The following is a 14,871-nucleotide window of genomic DNA, read 5'->3' on the forward strand; positions in this document are numbered from 1 at the left end:
ATCAGAAACGTCGAGGGTTGATCATTTGGTTTACTTTATTAACAGAAGCTTGCTGTTTGTTGTTATTTACGATGTTTTGAACAGAAACGCACTGATGGCAGTAAATCTGCGAGCGCCGACAGCACGACTGACTCCGTGGCCGACGGCTTCACCGTTCTCTCCACAAAGAGTCTGTTCCTGGGACAGAAGGTACCACTCTATTCCTGTCTTTTTCAGTCGTTATAAACTGAAATAAAAGGCTAAAGCTCCAGAGTCAGTGGTGTGACCTGATCATGAAGCAGCACTTTTCAGAACACTCAGAAAAATAGAAATGCACAAGTGCTGACTGAAACACATGCGCGTGAGTAACTCACCTCTACCCCCTTCTTATAGGAGTTTACTGAATTCAACTTAACGAGAATGGAGTAAGAGAATAATGTGGTGAATAGAAGTTAACTTACATTTAATTAGCTTCTATTTTCTTCTCAAAAAAAAGGAGCTGATCTCTGTTTTTTCACGTTGTTGTAACTTCTCAAACCCCATGGCTGCCGTAAACTGTTAGAACAAATATATTTTTAATTGTAATGAAGCTGGAGTTGTGTTATAAAGAGCAGCTTATTCTCAAAATGTATTTTTCTAAATGTAATCTTTAAAGTATCACTGCTTTTTGGCGAGAACCAATAAATCTGCAGCTCGTTAATTTTAATTATTGTTTCCAGCTGCACTTTACCACAGTTTTTAAATAAACAGCGAGCTATATGTCCTTCATCTGGGGTTTCCTGATAAATGTGTATGTGTGTGTGTGTGTGAGGGGTGTGTGGTTAGGTGTGTGTGTGTGTGTGTGTGAGGCGTGTGTGGTTAGGTGTGTGTGTGTGTGTGTGTGGGGGGGGGGGGGGGTGGGTGGGGTGTGATTATGATCGCTAGAGTTCTTCACACGGGGTTTAAATAAGGTTTTATCATTTAGAAAGAAATTATTTATTAAATATAACACCACTTTTGTAACAAATTGTAATAACTTACAAATGTGTGCATTGTTTTCCATATCATTGCTGTATAATGAGATTTGGTGTACGGTATTTACGTCATTTTATATTTATTTATATTTATTAAAGTATGATGTGTGTTAGATGATTAATTAAACATTAATTGCAGTTGAATATCAGTTAGAAATTCTATTTAAACCTGGAGCAGTCTAATATTAGGGAATTAAACCTAGTTTTGAGCTTTGTTTTCCTTTTATTTGATTCCTTTAATTAATGAAATTAAACGAGGAACTAGGCTTAATCCTTCTCTGTGGAAATGAAGTCTCTGTTTCAAACTTGAAATAAACGGCGGTAACACTCTCTTACAGCGTCTTATTTTCGAAACAGTAATCCAAAGGTGTAGATCTCTTATTTGGGGAATCATACGTTTAATTAAGGTTTTCTATATTGACCTGTGAGTCTCATAAATGAATTATTATTCTATTATTGTTACACACAAAGTACAGGGAAATGTAAACAGACTGTAGTTTGTCTGTGAACTAACGCAGGCATCTTTACTTTGTTTGAGTTTGTTTGAGTGTTAATTAATATTGTTCTAATTTAGTCTCATTAACTCTCTCACTTCACCGCACACGTCTTCTCCGGTTAAACCCTGGGAAAAGAGAGTGCTATCAGAAAGAAATGTGTGTGTATCTTGTGTGTGCTTTGTTTCTTTTGTATATATATATTTTTTGCCTCTTGCTTTGGCGCATTCTGCTTGGGTTTCATCTTGGTTTTGGGTTTTGGTTCTAAATGCTAAATCCTGCTCTCTGCTGGACTTGCTAACTGCTAACGGCCCTCCCTCTCCCTCCTGCCCCCCCCCCTCCCCTCCCCTCGCAGCTGAATCTAATTCACAGTGAGATCAGTAACTTGGCCGGGTTTGATGTGGAGGGCGTAATCAATCCCACCAACGCTGACATTGACCTTAAAGATGATCTAGGTGAGACCAGACCCAGAGAACCCTCCAAAAAACATCCGTCTTTAACGGCATTCCACAGATGCCTTTGTTTACATTTGTGCAATGACGGGATATTTCTCATTTTAGACTCGGCCCAATCTACACTGCAGAAATGTATGTTTTGGCAGGAGAAATAATCTTACGTTTTGCTAATATCTCGAAGCTAACGCTTCTCGTGCTGAGATTGTTGTGTCTAAGTGAAATTATTAGTGTTTTGGCAGATCATTTTTGAGGTTGTTAGAATTTTACTTGATGAATTTGCTTAAATTTTGGTAACGTAAAAAAATAGTGATATAATAGTCTTCTAACGAAGTAAAACACGTATTAGATGTTGGAACTGGATTAAAAATGAATTCTCAAGGCAAAACATCATCGTTAAACAGTGTGTGATTTCAGTGAATGAGTTTTTGCCTGAATTTGAGAAATACACAAAAAAGAAGTTTGTTGAAAGATTTGTTGATTTAAAAATTGCATGAATATTTTTTTAAGCTGATTTCAGATTTGCTTTCAGTAAATAATATTGTTGTGCCCATTTAATAGTTTAGTGACCATTTTAGTTTGTGTCTGGATTCATTTCTTAGACCTGAGTGATGTCATGGCTCATAAATTACATTAAATTAATTATGGAATATTGAAAAAAAAATGCTTAGTTGACAAAGTAAAAATGTCAAAAATATAAATATCTTTAACCAAAGAATAAACAGCGAATGAGCTCACGTCTATCAGCTAAAGTTTACAAGACTCTGTTTCTCAAAAACAAAATGTTAAAACGTCTCTTAGGTGCAGTGACATTATTTATTGAAAAAATGAGGTAAATCTGATACAAACCTTAAGTAATTTTTGACTGAATTAGTTTACACTCCATGGAGCATGTCCCTTGCCGGGGGAGGCCATGTTTACTCTGAAACTGTCCCAATTTTTTTTTTACAATGATTTATCTTCAAAGTTGTGTCAGATCTGGGCAGTTTTTTTTATTTAATTTTTTTTCTTTTATGCTTGAATTTTCACACTTCTCTTACTCTAAATTCTACAGAATTGTCGTGAAATTGTTTGCTTTTTCCTCCCATTTGTGATTTCCAGCTTTCTTGCTTTCTTTTTCCCCACTCCCCTTCATTTATTTTGTACCCACTGCCTTCATCTGTGGCTCGTTCTGTCATTTCCAGAGGATTCACACCATGTTGTTTGCTTGTTGTTGTTGTTTGTTGTCGTTTGTTGTTGTTTGTTGTTGTAGTTGCAAGTTGTTCAAGCTGATATTGCCACCATCGACAGTGAGGCTGTGGTCCATCCCACCAACTCCAACTTCTACACGGGTGGAGAAGTAGGTAAAGGACTCTCCACCTTTTAAGGGTCAATTTCACTAAGAAAATAACATGCTTTTTTAGAATTAGAGCGATAAAATACATGAGCTATAAAAGTATAGAGCTATAAAATACAAAGCCCTCATGTAAATAATTGGTGCACAGGTGATTAAATTGCATTAGATATTTGCAAAATAAATGTTATGAGATATATCTCATGCAAGTCTGAGTTTGCAAATGAGCAGATAGATCCACATGAGCCTGAAATCACCACACATAAAACACCACACTGGTGTGTGGAACTGTGTTCTCTGGAGTGATAGAGTTCCTCTGGTGTGTGGAACAATGGAACTGTGTTCTCTGGAGTGATGGGGTTCCTCTGGTGTGTGGAACAGTGGAACTGTGTTCTCTGGAGCGATGGGGTTCCTCTGGTGTGTGGAACTGTGGAACTGTGTTCTCTGGAGCGATGGGTTCCTCTGGTGTGTGGAACAGTGGAACTGTGTTCTCTGGAGTGATGGGTTCCTCTGGTGTGTGGAACAGTGGAACTGTGTTCTCTGGAGTGATGGAGTTCCTCTGGTGTGTGGAACAGTGGAACTGTGTTCTCTGGAGTGATAGAGTTCCTCTGGTGTGTGGAACAATGGAACTGTGTTCTCTGGAGTGATGGGGTTCCTCTGGTGTGTGGAACAGTGGAACTGTGTTCTCTGGAGTGATGGAGTTCCTCTGGTGTGTGGAACAGTGGAACTGTGTTCTCTGGAGTGATGGAGTTCCTCTGGTGTGTGGAACAGTGGAACTGTGTTCTCTGGAGTGATGGAGTTCCTCTGGTGTGTGGAACAGTGGAACTGTGTTCTCTGGAGCGATGGAGTTCCTCCATCGCTCCATATATAATAATTTGTTTAAACCTCTTTGTTGAGTGGCTTTTATTAATTTAGTCAAATTAAAAACAAAAATAGATTATTTACATGCTATTATTTTAATACATTTTACAACTACAGATTTACATAATCTCCACTTTTTCATTTTTCTTTTACATTTGTGCTGAAAATTTGCTTTGAAAACATTTCTCAATTTATAGGAACCCCATTTCCAAAAAAGTTGTGACTCTTTGCCAAATGTAAATAAAAACACAATTAAATGATATGTAAATAATTAAAAACCTATATTAAATTGAAAATGTAAAAAAAAAATTGAATGACGATGCTGAGAATTTGTGACACACACACACACACACACACACACACTTATTTCTTTATTTTGAAAAATGCTTGCCTATTTTAATCTGATACCAGCAACACATTGCAAAATTTCAAAAATTTGGGACAGAAAACAAAAGACTGAAGCAACATAAAGATGTCAGTAATTCAAGAATAATGCTTCTCAGCTTACAATAGTAAAGAACCTAGGGATTTAATCATCTACAGCTCGAAATGGTCTTCTAGCCCTCAGACCGCACTGAATTAAACACAGACAGGTTTCTGTAGGACATGACTGCATGGGTCAGAACCACTCCCCAAACCCACTGTCTGTGAACAGTCCATCACCACCTCCACAAACACAAGCTAAACCTCACAGACACAGAGAAGAACCCAGATATAAACAGGGTCCAGAAACGTCACCTTCTCTGGGCCCCAGCTCATTTCAGACGCCCTGAGGGGGAGTGGAGAAGTGTCCTGTGTCTGACACAATCACAGTCTGAAACTCTGTGTGGACTTAATCACGGACACTGCTCCTCCGCTGAAGAGGAGAGGGACGTGGGCTTGTTATTAACACAGTTCAAAGCCAGCGTCTGTAATGGTGTGTGTGGGGTGTTAGTGCACAGGGCGTGGGGGACTGTCACATCTGTGACGACACTGTTAATGCTGAAGGATATATACAGGGTTTGGAGCAACATGCTTCCATCTAGACAACGTCTTTTTCAGGGAAGGCCTTGTTTGCACGGCTCCTTAGTAAACAACCAGGGCATTACGAAACACAAACACTGTAATGGAGCTCTGAGCCGTGGAGCAGCTGAAATCCTGTAACAAGCAAGAATCTGAAAATAGTTCACTTTCAGAACCATGGTCTCCTCAGTTCCCAAACGCTCACAGAGTGCCGTAAAAGAGGAGCTGAGGGACACCGCGGGAAACACTGCTATGTCACTGCTTTTCTGGAACCGTTGCGTTCATCAAATTTGAAGTGGGCAAATATAACCTTTATTTCTAGTTTAAAAATATTTTTCAAAATTCTAAAATTTGTTACAATATGATTTCCACTTAAAAGAGGCTTTAAATGATTTGCACATCATTGCACTTTGTTTTTATTTACATTCAGCACAATGTCTCAACTTTTTTGATTGTGTTTGAACACCCTCTCCCTGTTCGTGGAACATTTCCCAAAGTTTAAAGGAGCAACACAAAGTCGTCCAGCTTTTTGCCACCAATAAGCAGCAATTTAAAAAAGCGGTGTTACGCTGATTATTTATTTATTATTTATTTCCGTAAAGCGCCACTCGCACGAGACGAAGAGTTAATCGTTATGAAGTCTCTAAACGAACCAGGTTATGTTCCATAGAGTGGGTTCCTCACAGAGAGGAGGCCTTTTTCTGAAATGGGTTCAGTACGGAATCTCTGACACACCCAGACCACCAGGTGGCAGCAGGTGGCTGCTTCAAAAGAAGGGAAACTGGAGAAAATGATTGATCGCTCCTTTAAATGTGGTGTAAATGTTAATAAAGTCATTCTCCTTTTAATAAGTCAATGTTTCCTTTGATCTGCTGCGGGAAAGTCTGGAATCACCGGCGTTAATGACATTTCATTTATAAATATATTTTAATCGAATTTAAAAATCCATTCGCTAAAGGTTTGATGAACATTTAAAGGCTTATGTGGACAATAATTGATTAAATCATAAGAAATATACTGCACTCCTTTGTTTATTTGTTTATTGATGGATGCTTCCTGAGAAATTAATAATTCATTTTTTTAATATTAATTTGATATATATTCAACATTATTATTTTGTTTGGTTGTTCTTCTGTTATTTCTGGCCTTTTATTATTATCTGAAGCTGGTGAAGTACAGAACAAACACATTTGAATATATTAACAATTAATAATAACTGAAAATAACAAACAAACAAAAGAAACCCTGTGGAGAGCAGGGAGTGTATCGTTGATTCCACACTTTTTGAAGGTGCAGCTGTTTCTAACCGCAGTGAAATGTTTGTCTGTTGGACATTTTCATGGGAAACGTCACTTTCTGTTTGTTGCATGCTTTTCTAGAGTAGTCCCTCGCCCGAGTTGTTGTTGGTGTGTGGTGTCAGTCACAGTCACTCACCTGTGGAAGAGATGGAGTGATGATGAACGTGTGTTTTAGGCAGCGCTCTGGAGAAGAAAGGAGGGAAGGAGTTCGGTGACGCTGTGGTGGAGCTGCGTAAAAAAAACGGGCCCCTAGAGGTCGCTGGAGGTGAGGGAACTTTTCCAGTTCTGATGCTTTAATGTGAACCAGGATCAGAAATTAGAATCGTTTTTGTCTTCTTTTTTGGATGTTGGATTGTGGGAAAAAAAAGGGTGTAAACCAATGTAAAAAGTGTCTTATTCTGTTCGTAATCAAAAATAAACAAACAAATATATTTGAGCTCTTCTTAGACATTTTGAAATGTTCTGAGGTGAGCGTTAGCGATAATTAATGGGTTAAATTAGAAATAAGCGAGGGTTAGTTGGGTAATTAGGTAATGAGTTGGTGTTAAAGCAACTGTGGGCTTTTTCCTGACCCTGAAACATCTGTCCACATCTCGAGCGCGTTTGTGCAGCTGTGGCTGGTTGTTAATGAAGTTGGACGTTAAGCTCTGTGTGCTGTTGGCCTTTACTGTGGCGGCTGATGTAAGACGGAGTTGCACCACAAAAGAGCAGCTAGAACCAATTAGAGAACATTCTCCAGAAACACAGGGAACACATGGGATTAGGACAGAGCCACTTTTATAGATGTTTAAAGATGAATTTACTTCTTTAGTCTGTTTATTCAGTTAATTACATCAGTGCCCCTCGGTATAAAAACCAATCTGGATCATTTCCAGCGAAAGAGGCATGTTTTTGTCATCAACACACTTGCAGGAGAGCCCTAACGTACTCCCAAAGAACACGTCCGATAATGATCTCTTGGGTTCGGGTGACGTTTGTTATAGTGTGCAGGTTCATGACGAATGGAGAGGTGCTCAACACGTTCTAAAACTAGCCTTGGGTGTAAATAGTTAAACTCGATTAATACTTCATAAATAAAGTCAGGTGCCATACTTGGTTACAGTGTGTGTTTGTAATAACGCTGCAGACCAGGCCCTTGTTATGGTGTGTGTTAGTGTTTGCTGTGTTTTGGGGGTTTTTCCTGCGAGAGAGAGAGAGCGCCAGGAGAACCCTGTGCAGAAATGTGTTCTTTATTCCGTGAGCACACGGCCGGTCTGCTCCGAGTCCCGGTCCCATCTGGTTTTAGCTGCAGTGCTGGTACACACCCCCATTAAAGGTAATCAGAACCCAAGAGCTGCCAGCTGTTGAGAGAACAGCCCTGCGCAGACGCAGCCAGGAACTGCGTAAACATAATGAACAGAGATCAGCTTCATCAGAGCAGTCATCGCTCCAGGAAACCAGGTTCCAGTTCCGTCAGATATTATTACATCAATATTAGAGAAATCCCTTGTTCACTTTCACCTTAATGTGGGGACACTGTGAAACAAGACCCCAGTCAATTTACTGTGCGCTGCCTGAGTCTGAAAACACGGGATAAAATGATTCTGCTCCGATTCTGTCGTCAAGTGCAGAGACTTTAGAATGGCCCCGCCCCCTCGTCTGAGTCTGTCCAATCACAGCGCTGGACCCGTGTTTATGTGAGAGCGCAAAGACGATGATGAGCAAAACAGAAACAACGAGCGCGGAGAAATAAGAGCACTGAGTAAAAACGGAGAAGAAAGAGAACAGAGTGAAAACGGCTAAAAACCAGAGCTTCTGCTCCTCGCTCCTCACTGCTGTGCGCTCGGGGTCGGGGTGAACAGCGAGCGGCTCATTATCATTTAAAGGAACAGGTGCTGAAAGCGGGCGTTCTGAACAGGGCTGTTTACACAGGGGGAGAACACTGCTGTGGGGCTCGTGGGGTTTGGACCAAAGACCAAACACACTACAGTAGATTCACAGAAGAGATGGACACGGTAAAACAGATCAGACTTTAAGGGCGTTCTAAAGTAAAGTCAAATTTAAGGGAACAAATAGATGCAAAGATAAATAAATAAATAAATAAATAAATAAAAATACCAGGGAAACTACAGAAACAAGGGCAAAGAACAGTGCAACTGTCAGAAAGAATGTGCAAGAAGGAGTCTCAAGTAACAGGAAACAAAAACAGCGTCAGAAATGCACAGTGTGAACTATTAATAATGTGAATAATGTACCACTGTTAGAAGTGTTTACTCTACAGAGAGACTCAGTCTGTGACAGCCACCTGCCTCTCTCCTGTGAAGACGCTGTGTAGTGGATGAACTTCACGCTCCACGATGGAGAGCAGTTCGTACAAGAGTCACATCTTAATGTCATTGTTCCCATAAACAGCAGTCAGTACAGAGTCCTGTGTGTAATAACAACTCTAAACTACTGTTCAGACTCGTAACCTTTATTAATGCACTCAAGTCACTGGGTGTACAGGGTGTGTGTGTGTGTGTGTGTGTTTATAGAGTGTGGTATTGTGTGAGTATAACATAGAGGTGCTATATTACACTAAAGAGACCATAGCTAAATAAAACGTGTTGTGTGTTCCTCAGCGGCGCTGACCTCGGGCTACGGCCTCCCGGCGAAGTTTGTGATCCACTGTCACAGTCCGGGCTGGGGCTCCGACAAATGTGAAGAACTCCTCGACAAAACGGTGAAGAACTGCCTGGCTCTCGCCGACGAGAAAAAGCTCAAATCCATCGCCTTCCCCTCCATCGGCAGCGGCAGGTACAGAGGAGAGGAGCAAGGCTCACAACCTGCTCTGACAGAGTTTATTCACACACACACCTCACACTCACACACACACACACACACCTGCCCAAAGTCTTTAACTGATCTGGAGTGGTGCAGTGACCCGAGTGAGGAATCGAGCTCAGATCTGAGTCACAGAGAGCAGCACTGACCACTCGCTGTCAGTGGATCGAGGGGCGGCCGTGGCCTCGAGGTCAGAGAAGGGAGCTTGAGGCCGGAGGGTCGCGGCTCAGTTCCCGGAACCGGCAGAACATACATTTACTGCTGAAGTGCCCTCGAGCTACGCCCCTAGCCCCCAGACTGCCCCAGAGCGCCAAGGTGGTCACAGGCCCCTGCTCCAAGGTGTTCACTGCCCCAAGTGTGTGTGTGAAGAACTGCTCACTAGTGTGTGTGTGTGTGTGTGTGTGTGTGTGAGAGAGAGAGAAGAACAGCTCACTAGTGTGTGTGTGTGTGTATTCACTGCCACGGAGGGGTCAAACGCAGAGAAGCAGTTTCCACAAGGGATCAATAAAGGTGTTTTTTTTCTTGTTCTTCTTCCTCTTCTCTCTTCTTTTTCTTCTCTCTTCTACTTCTCTCTTCTTCTTCTCCCTTCTTCTCTCTTGTTCTTCTTCCTCTTCCCTCTTCTTCTCTCTTCCTTTTCTTCTCTCTTCTACTTCTCTCTTCTTCTTCTCCCTTCTTCTCTCTTGTTCTTCTTCCTCTTCCCTCTTCTTCTTCTTCTTCTTCCCTCTTCTTCTCTACTCTTCTTCTTCTTCTTCCTTCTCTCTTCTTCTTCTTCTCCTTCTCTCCTCTTCTCCTTCTCTCTTCTTCCCTCTTCTTTTTCTTCTCTTCTTTTTCTTCTTCTCTCTTCTTCTTCTCCCCTTTTCTTCTTCTTCTCCCTTCTTCTTCTTCCCTCTTGTTCTTCTCTTTTTCTTCTTCTTCTTCTCCCTTCTTCTTCTTCCCTCTTCTTCTTCTCTCTTCTTCTTCTTCCCTCTTCTTCTTCTCCCTTCTTCTTCCTTCTTCTTCTTCCCTCTTCTTCTACTTTCTTCTTCTTCTTCTTCTACTTTCTTCTTCTTTTTCTTCTTCTTCTTCTTCTTCTTCTTCTTCTCTCTTTATCTTCTTCTTCTTCTTCTTCTTCTTCTTCTACTTTCTTCTTCTTTTTCTTCTTCTTCTTCTACTTTCTTCTTCTTTTTCTTCTTCTTCTTCTTCTTCTTCTCTCTTTATCTTCTTCTTCTTCTTCTTCTTCTTCTGAAGGTGAAGAGAGAATCATTAACTTTATAAATATATAGATTCGACACAGTTTTACAGGAAATGATCAGATGAAATCTCAGAAATCGCAGCCCGGACCTGTCCTCGAAGTTCACCTCGAGCCGTGGCCTGTGAAACACCCAGTTACTGTTTGATGAAATGGCCGTTATTAACCCTTTCCTCCCTGTTTTCCAGGAACGGTTTCCCGAAGCAGACGGCGGCTCAGCTGATCCTCAAAGCCATTTCCAGCTACTTCGTCTCCACCATGTCGTCCTCCATCAAGACTGTTTACTTCGTTCTGTTCGACAGCGAGAGCATAGGCATCTACGTGCAGGAGATGGCCAAACTGGACGGCAACTGAATTTCTAAAAGCACTCTCTCCTTTCTACGCTGTGCACATTTCCTCAGATTTAACCCGAAACACACATGATTTATTTGGTAGAGATTTTACAGAGAGGCAATCAGTGAGTTTGAGAATATTTCTGTTTAACATCGCCGCTGTTGCGCAGTAACCTCGCATCTTTTTTTTTTTCTTTGGGCCATGACTTGGAAACTCCAGCTGATCTTTAGCTGCTGTAAAAACCTCAGTAGAAATGTTCCTAAATTGACGTCCATTACAACAGACAAGTGTTTATTTCTTATTTCGCCTGTAAATGTTCCATTGCAGAGATGCGAGGTTTTGCCGTGACGCGGATGGTTTTCATCTTATTGATGTTCACATGCTTATGGTGAAGGTGATTCTGTCTTGTGGCACTTTACTCATGAATCTCACATAGTGTTTATAATGTTTATAAATGAAGGCGTCATGTTAATGAAGACGGGGTTGATGTTTATTAATGAGGGGGCGGAGTTACCGAGCGGACGGTGCTGTGATTGTGTTGTAAAATGGAAAGTGCACATTTTTTTCTTTGTTTTCGTGCTGTGCCTCTGTTTTTCACCTCGTCTCTGTTCTTGTGTTTGTTTATTTCTGTTGATGAGCTTTGCTAAAATTATATTACGCTGGCCCAGAGAGTCAAAACACAAGAGGGTTTTTGTAGAGAACACTATGAGAGCACTTTTATTTTCCTGGACAAAAAAAAAAGACAGAGGACTTTTAACTTTGAACATTTATCACAGGAAACATGCAGAATTGAGAATTCTTTGTAAAATAAGAGTGTATTTTCTTCTGATCTGTTCAGTTAAAAGCTTCTGAATCAGTGCCACGTTTCTGTGATGAGTTTAACGTAAAAAAGAAAAACAGTGATTGTTTTGTTGGGAAATGTTAGTTCAGCTGCAGATTAAATAATGATCTGTAGAACTGAGTTTGAGTCTCTGGGCCACCGTACTTTATGGATTATGTGTATGATAATGTTTTATTAAAATATTGGGCTGTAAATCAGTGTCTGTCTCTTAGTGTTGTTGCAGTTCCTCGGTGCAGGCGGGAGGTGGCAGCAGAGAGCTGTAGATACCACTGCTGTATTTACACGAGCAGAAAAACAGGAGAGAAGTATGAGACTCAGTCCTGTCTCTCTCTCTCTGTCGCTGGTGTGTGGAACAGTGGAGCTGTGTTTCTGGAATGATGGGGTTCCTCTGGTGTGTGGAACAGTGGAACTGTGTTCTCTGGAGTGATGGTGTTCCTCTGGTGTGTGGAACAGTGGAACTGTGTTCTCTGGAGTGATGGGGTTCCTCTGGTGTGTGGAACTGTGTTCTCTGGAGCGATGGGGTTCCTCTGGTGTGTGGAACTGTGTTCTCTGGAGCGATGGGGTTTCTCTGGTGTGTGGAACAGTGGAACTGTGTTCTCTGGAGTGATGGAGTTCCTCTGGGTTGTGGAACAGTGGAACTGTGTTCTCTGGAGCGATGGGGTTCCTCTGGGTTGTGGAACAGTGGAACTGTGTTTTCTGGAGTGATGGGGTTCCTCTGGTGTGTGGAACAGTGGAACTGTGTTCTCTGGAGCGATGGGGTTTCTCTGGTGTGTGGAACTGTTCTCTGGAGTGATGGAGTTCCTCTGGTGTGTGGAACAGTGGAACTGTGTTCTCTGGAGTGACGGAGTTCCTCTGGTGTGTGGAACAGTGGAGCTGTTTTCTCTGGAGTGATGGAGTTCCTCTGGTGTGTGGAACAGTGGAACTGTGTTCTCTGGAGTGACGGGGTTCCTCTGGTGTGTGGAACAGTGGAACTGTGTTCTCTGGAGCGATGGGGTTCCTCTGGTGTGTGGAACAGTGGAACTGTGTTCTCTGGAGCGATGGGGTTCCTCTGGTGTGTGGAACTGTGTTCTCTGGAGTGATGGAGTTCCTCTGGGTTGTGGAACAGTGGAACTGTGTTCTCTGGAGTGATGGAGTTCCTCTGGGTTGTGGAACAGTGGAACTGTGTTCTCTGGAGTGATGGAGTTCCTCTGGGTTGTGGAACAGTGGAACTGTGTTCTCTGGAGTGATGGAGTTCCTCTGGTGTGTGGAACAGTGGAACTGTGTTCTCTGGAGTGATGGAGTTCCTCTGGGTTGTGGAACAGTGGAACTGTGTTCTCTGGAGCGATGGGGTTCCTCTGGTGTGTGGAACAGTGGAACTGTGTTCTCTGGAGCGATGGGGTTCCTCTGGTGTGTGGAACAGTGGAACTGTCTTCTCTGGAGCGATGGGGTTCCTCTGGTGTGTGGAACAGTGGAACTGTGTTCTCTGGAGTGATGGAGTTCCTCTGGTGTGTGGAACAGTGGAACTGTGTTCTCTGGAGTGATGGAGTTCCTCTGGTGTGTGGAACAGTGGAACTGTGTTCTCTGGAGCGATGGAGTTCCTCTGGTGTGTGGAACAGTGGAACTGTGTTCTCTGGAGTGACGGAGTTCCTCTGGAGTGAGTTGGAGTGGTGAGTTTGATCCAGAACTAATCCCCAACACCAGCCCCTGCCCCTCACTGATGATGATGATGATGATGAGGCTGAGCTCCATCAGATCCTCACAGCTATGTTCCAGTAAACACTCTCCTGAGGACGACTCTGAGATAGCGACTAGGTTTAAAATGATTCCACTCAATAAAACGTAATATATTTATATGTTTGTGCAGCGGTGCGGTGCCATGTGTCGCTATGTGACCGGGTCAGTTCCCATACGGACCTCCAGGAAGGACTGGGATCTGTAGTAATCCCTCCATCCCTCCATCCCTCCATCTCCGGAAATACAGCCAGGTTTTCCCTCTCTCCGCAAACTCAAAGCATCTGCAGAAACAGCAGCTTTCCTTTTTTTCCCCAGCATCCCAGGCACTTGGCTGCTATTATTCCCATTAAAAAAAGAAAAGAGGAAGGTGGGATGGTTGAGGGAGGGGGGGAGGGAGAGGGGTTAAATAAAGTAAAACAAACAGAGCTGAAGATGACGGAGGGTAAATATCTGCTCATCAAAAGGGAACGTAATACGAAGTTCATTACTGGAGCAGCGCTGATGGGCCGTAATCCTCGGGGAGTGTGTTGATTGACTTTATCCCCGACTCGTCTCGGCCCGGTTTTAAACGTCTGTTTACAGAAGGAGGACGAGGCCGGGGCTGATTTTCTGGACTCTGCGAAGGTTCTGGACGTTGCCTGAAGCGAGTGTCGTTATTTAGAACAGCGTCCAGAGAGAAATATGTGGCAGAGTTTTACTGAGAACAGGACGCAGAGTAACTCTCTCAAACCCGAGACGCATTAAAGCCATTCCTCGGGTAAAACCTCAATTTCCACAATTGCCCCCCACCCCCCTCTTACTGCAAACGTACTCAATCAGCCAGGACATGTTTATCGTCTGGACTTTATGTCTTTAGTTTAGTGCTGGAGCTACCATCCCTCGCTTTATTCTTTCATCTAAATTTATATTTAAATAAGTAAAGCACATCAAACTATTTCTTCATGAAATAAGCTCAATAATGAAACTCTCTTGCCTCGCACTGGAGATACTACTTGTACCCTTAAATATAATAGTTCTGTCACTGGAGCAACTAGTTTTATCCCCAAAGCCGTCCTTCCAGTCTGTTACAGTTCACCATCTCCTGCTGCCAGCCTCAGACCCCTCGCCATTACCCACCTCCATCTCCTGCTGCCAGCCTCAGACTCCTCGCCATTACCCACCTCCTTCTCCTGCTGCCAGCCTCAGACTCCTCGCCATTACCCCCCACCTTCTCCTGCTGCCAGCCTCAGACCCCTCGCCATTACCCACCTCCATCTCCTGCTGCCAGCCTCAGACTCCTCGCCATTACTCACCTCCTTCTCCTGCTGCCAGCCTCAGACCCCTCGCCATTACCCTCCTCCTTCTCCTGCTGCCAGCTTCAGACCCCTCGCCATTACCCTCCTCCTTCTCCTGCTGCCAGCCTCAGACCCCTCGCCATTACCCATCTCAATCTCCTGCTGCCAGCCTCAGACCCCTCGCCATTACCCACCTCCTTCTCCTGCTGCCAGCCTCAGACTCCTCGCCATTACCCACCTCCATCTCC

At 42.9% G+C, this 14,871-nt stretch overlaps 1 protein-coding gene across 2 annotated transcripts in view; it reads left to right on the forward strand.

Annotated features, from left to right (window-relative positions):
- Positions 1–11,818, forward strand: part of macroh2a1 (macroH2A.1 histone) — a 20,894-nt gene extending 9,076 nt beyond the window's left edge. Inside the window, exons 5-9 of one of the 2 annotated variants that reach the window (XM_066645705.1) lie at positions 85–189; positions 1,842–1,941; positions 6,608–6,697; positions 9,033–9,207; positions 10,651–11,818. In XM_066645705.1, the coding sequence (XP_066501802.1) occupies positions 85–189; positions 1,842–1,941; positions 6,608–6,697; positions 9,033–9,207; positions 10,651–10,816 (636 nt within the window). In that variant the 3' untranslated portion in view covers positions 10,817–11,818. Of the gene's footprint in view, positions 1–84; positions 190–1,841; positions 1,942–3,190; positions 3,282–6,607; positions 6,698–9,032; positions 9,208–10,650 lie in introns of both variants that reach the window. The other variant, XM_066645706.1, reaches the window with a different exon arrangement.
- The last annotated feature ends 3,053 nt before the right edge of the window (positions 11,819–14,871 follow it).

The sequence above is a fragment of the Hoplias malabaricus genome, chromosome 15 (assembly GCF_029633855.1).
Source record: "Hoplias malabaricus isolate fHopMal1 chromosome 15, fHopMal1.hap1, whole genome shotgun sequence".
Lineage (NCBI taxonomy): Eukaryota > Metazoa > Chordata > Actinopteri > Characiformes > Erythrinidae > Hoplias > Hoplias malabaricus.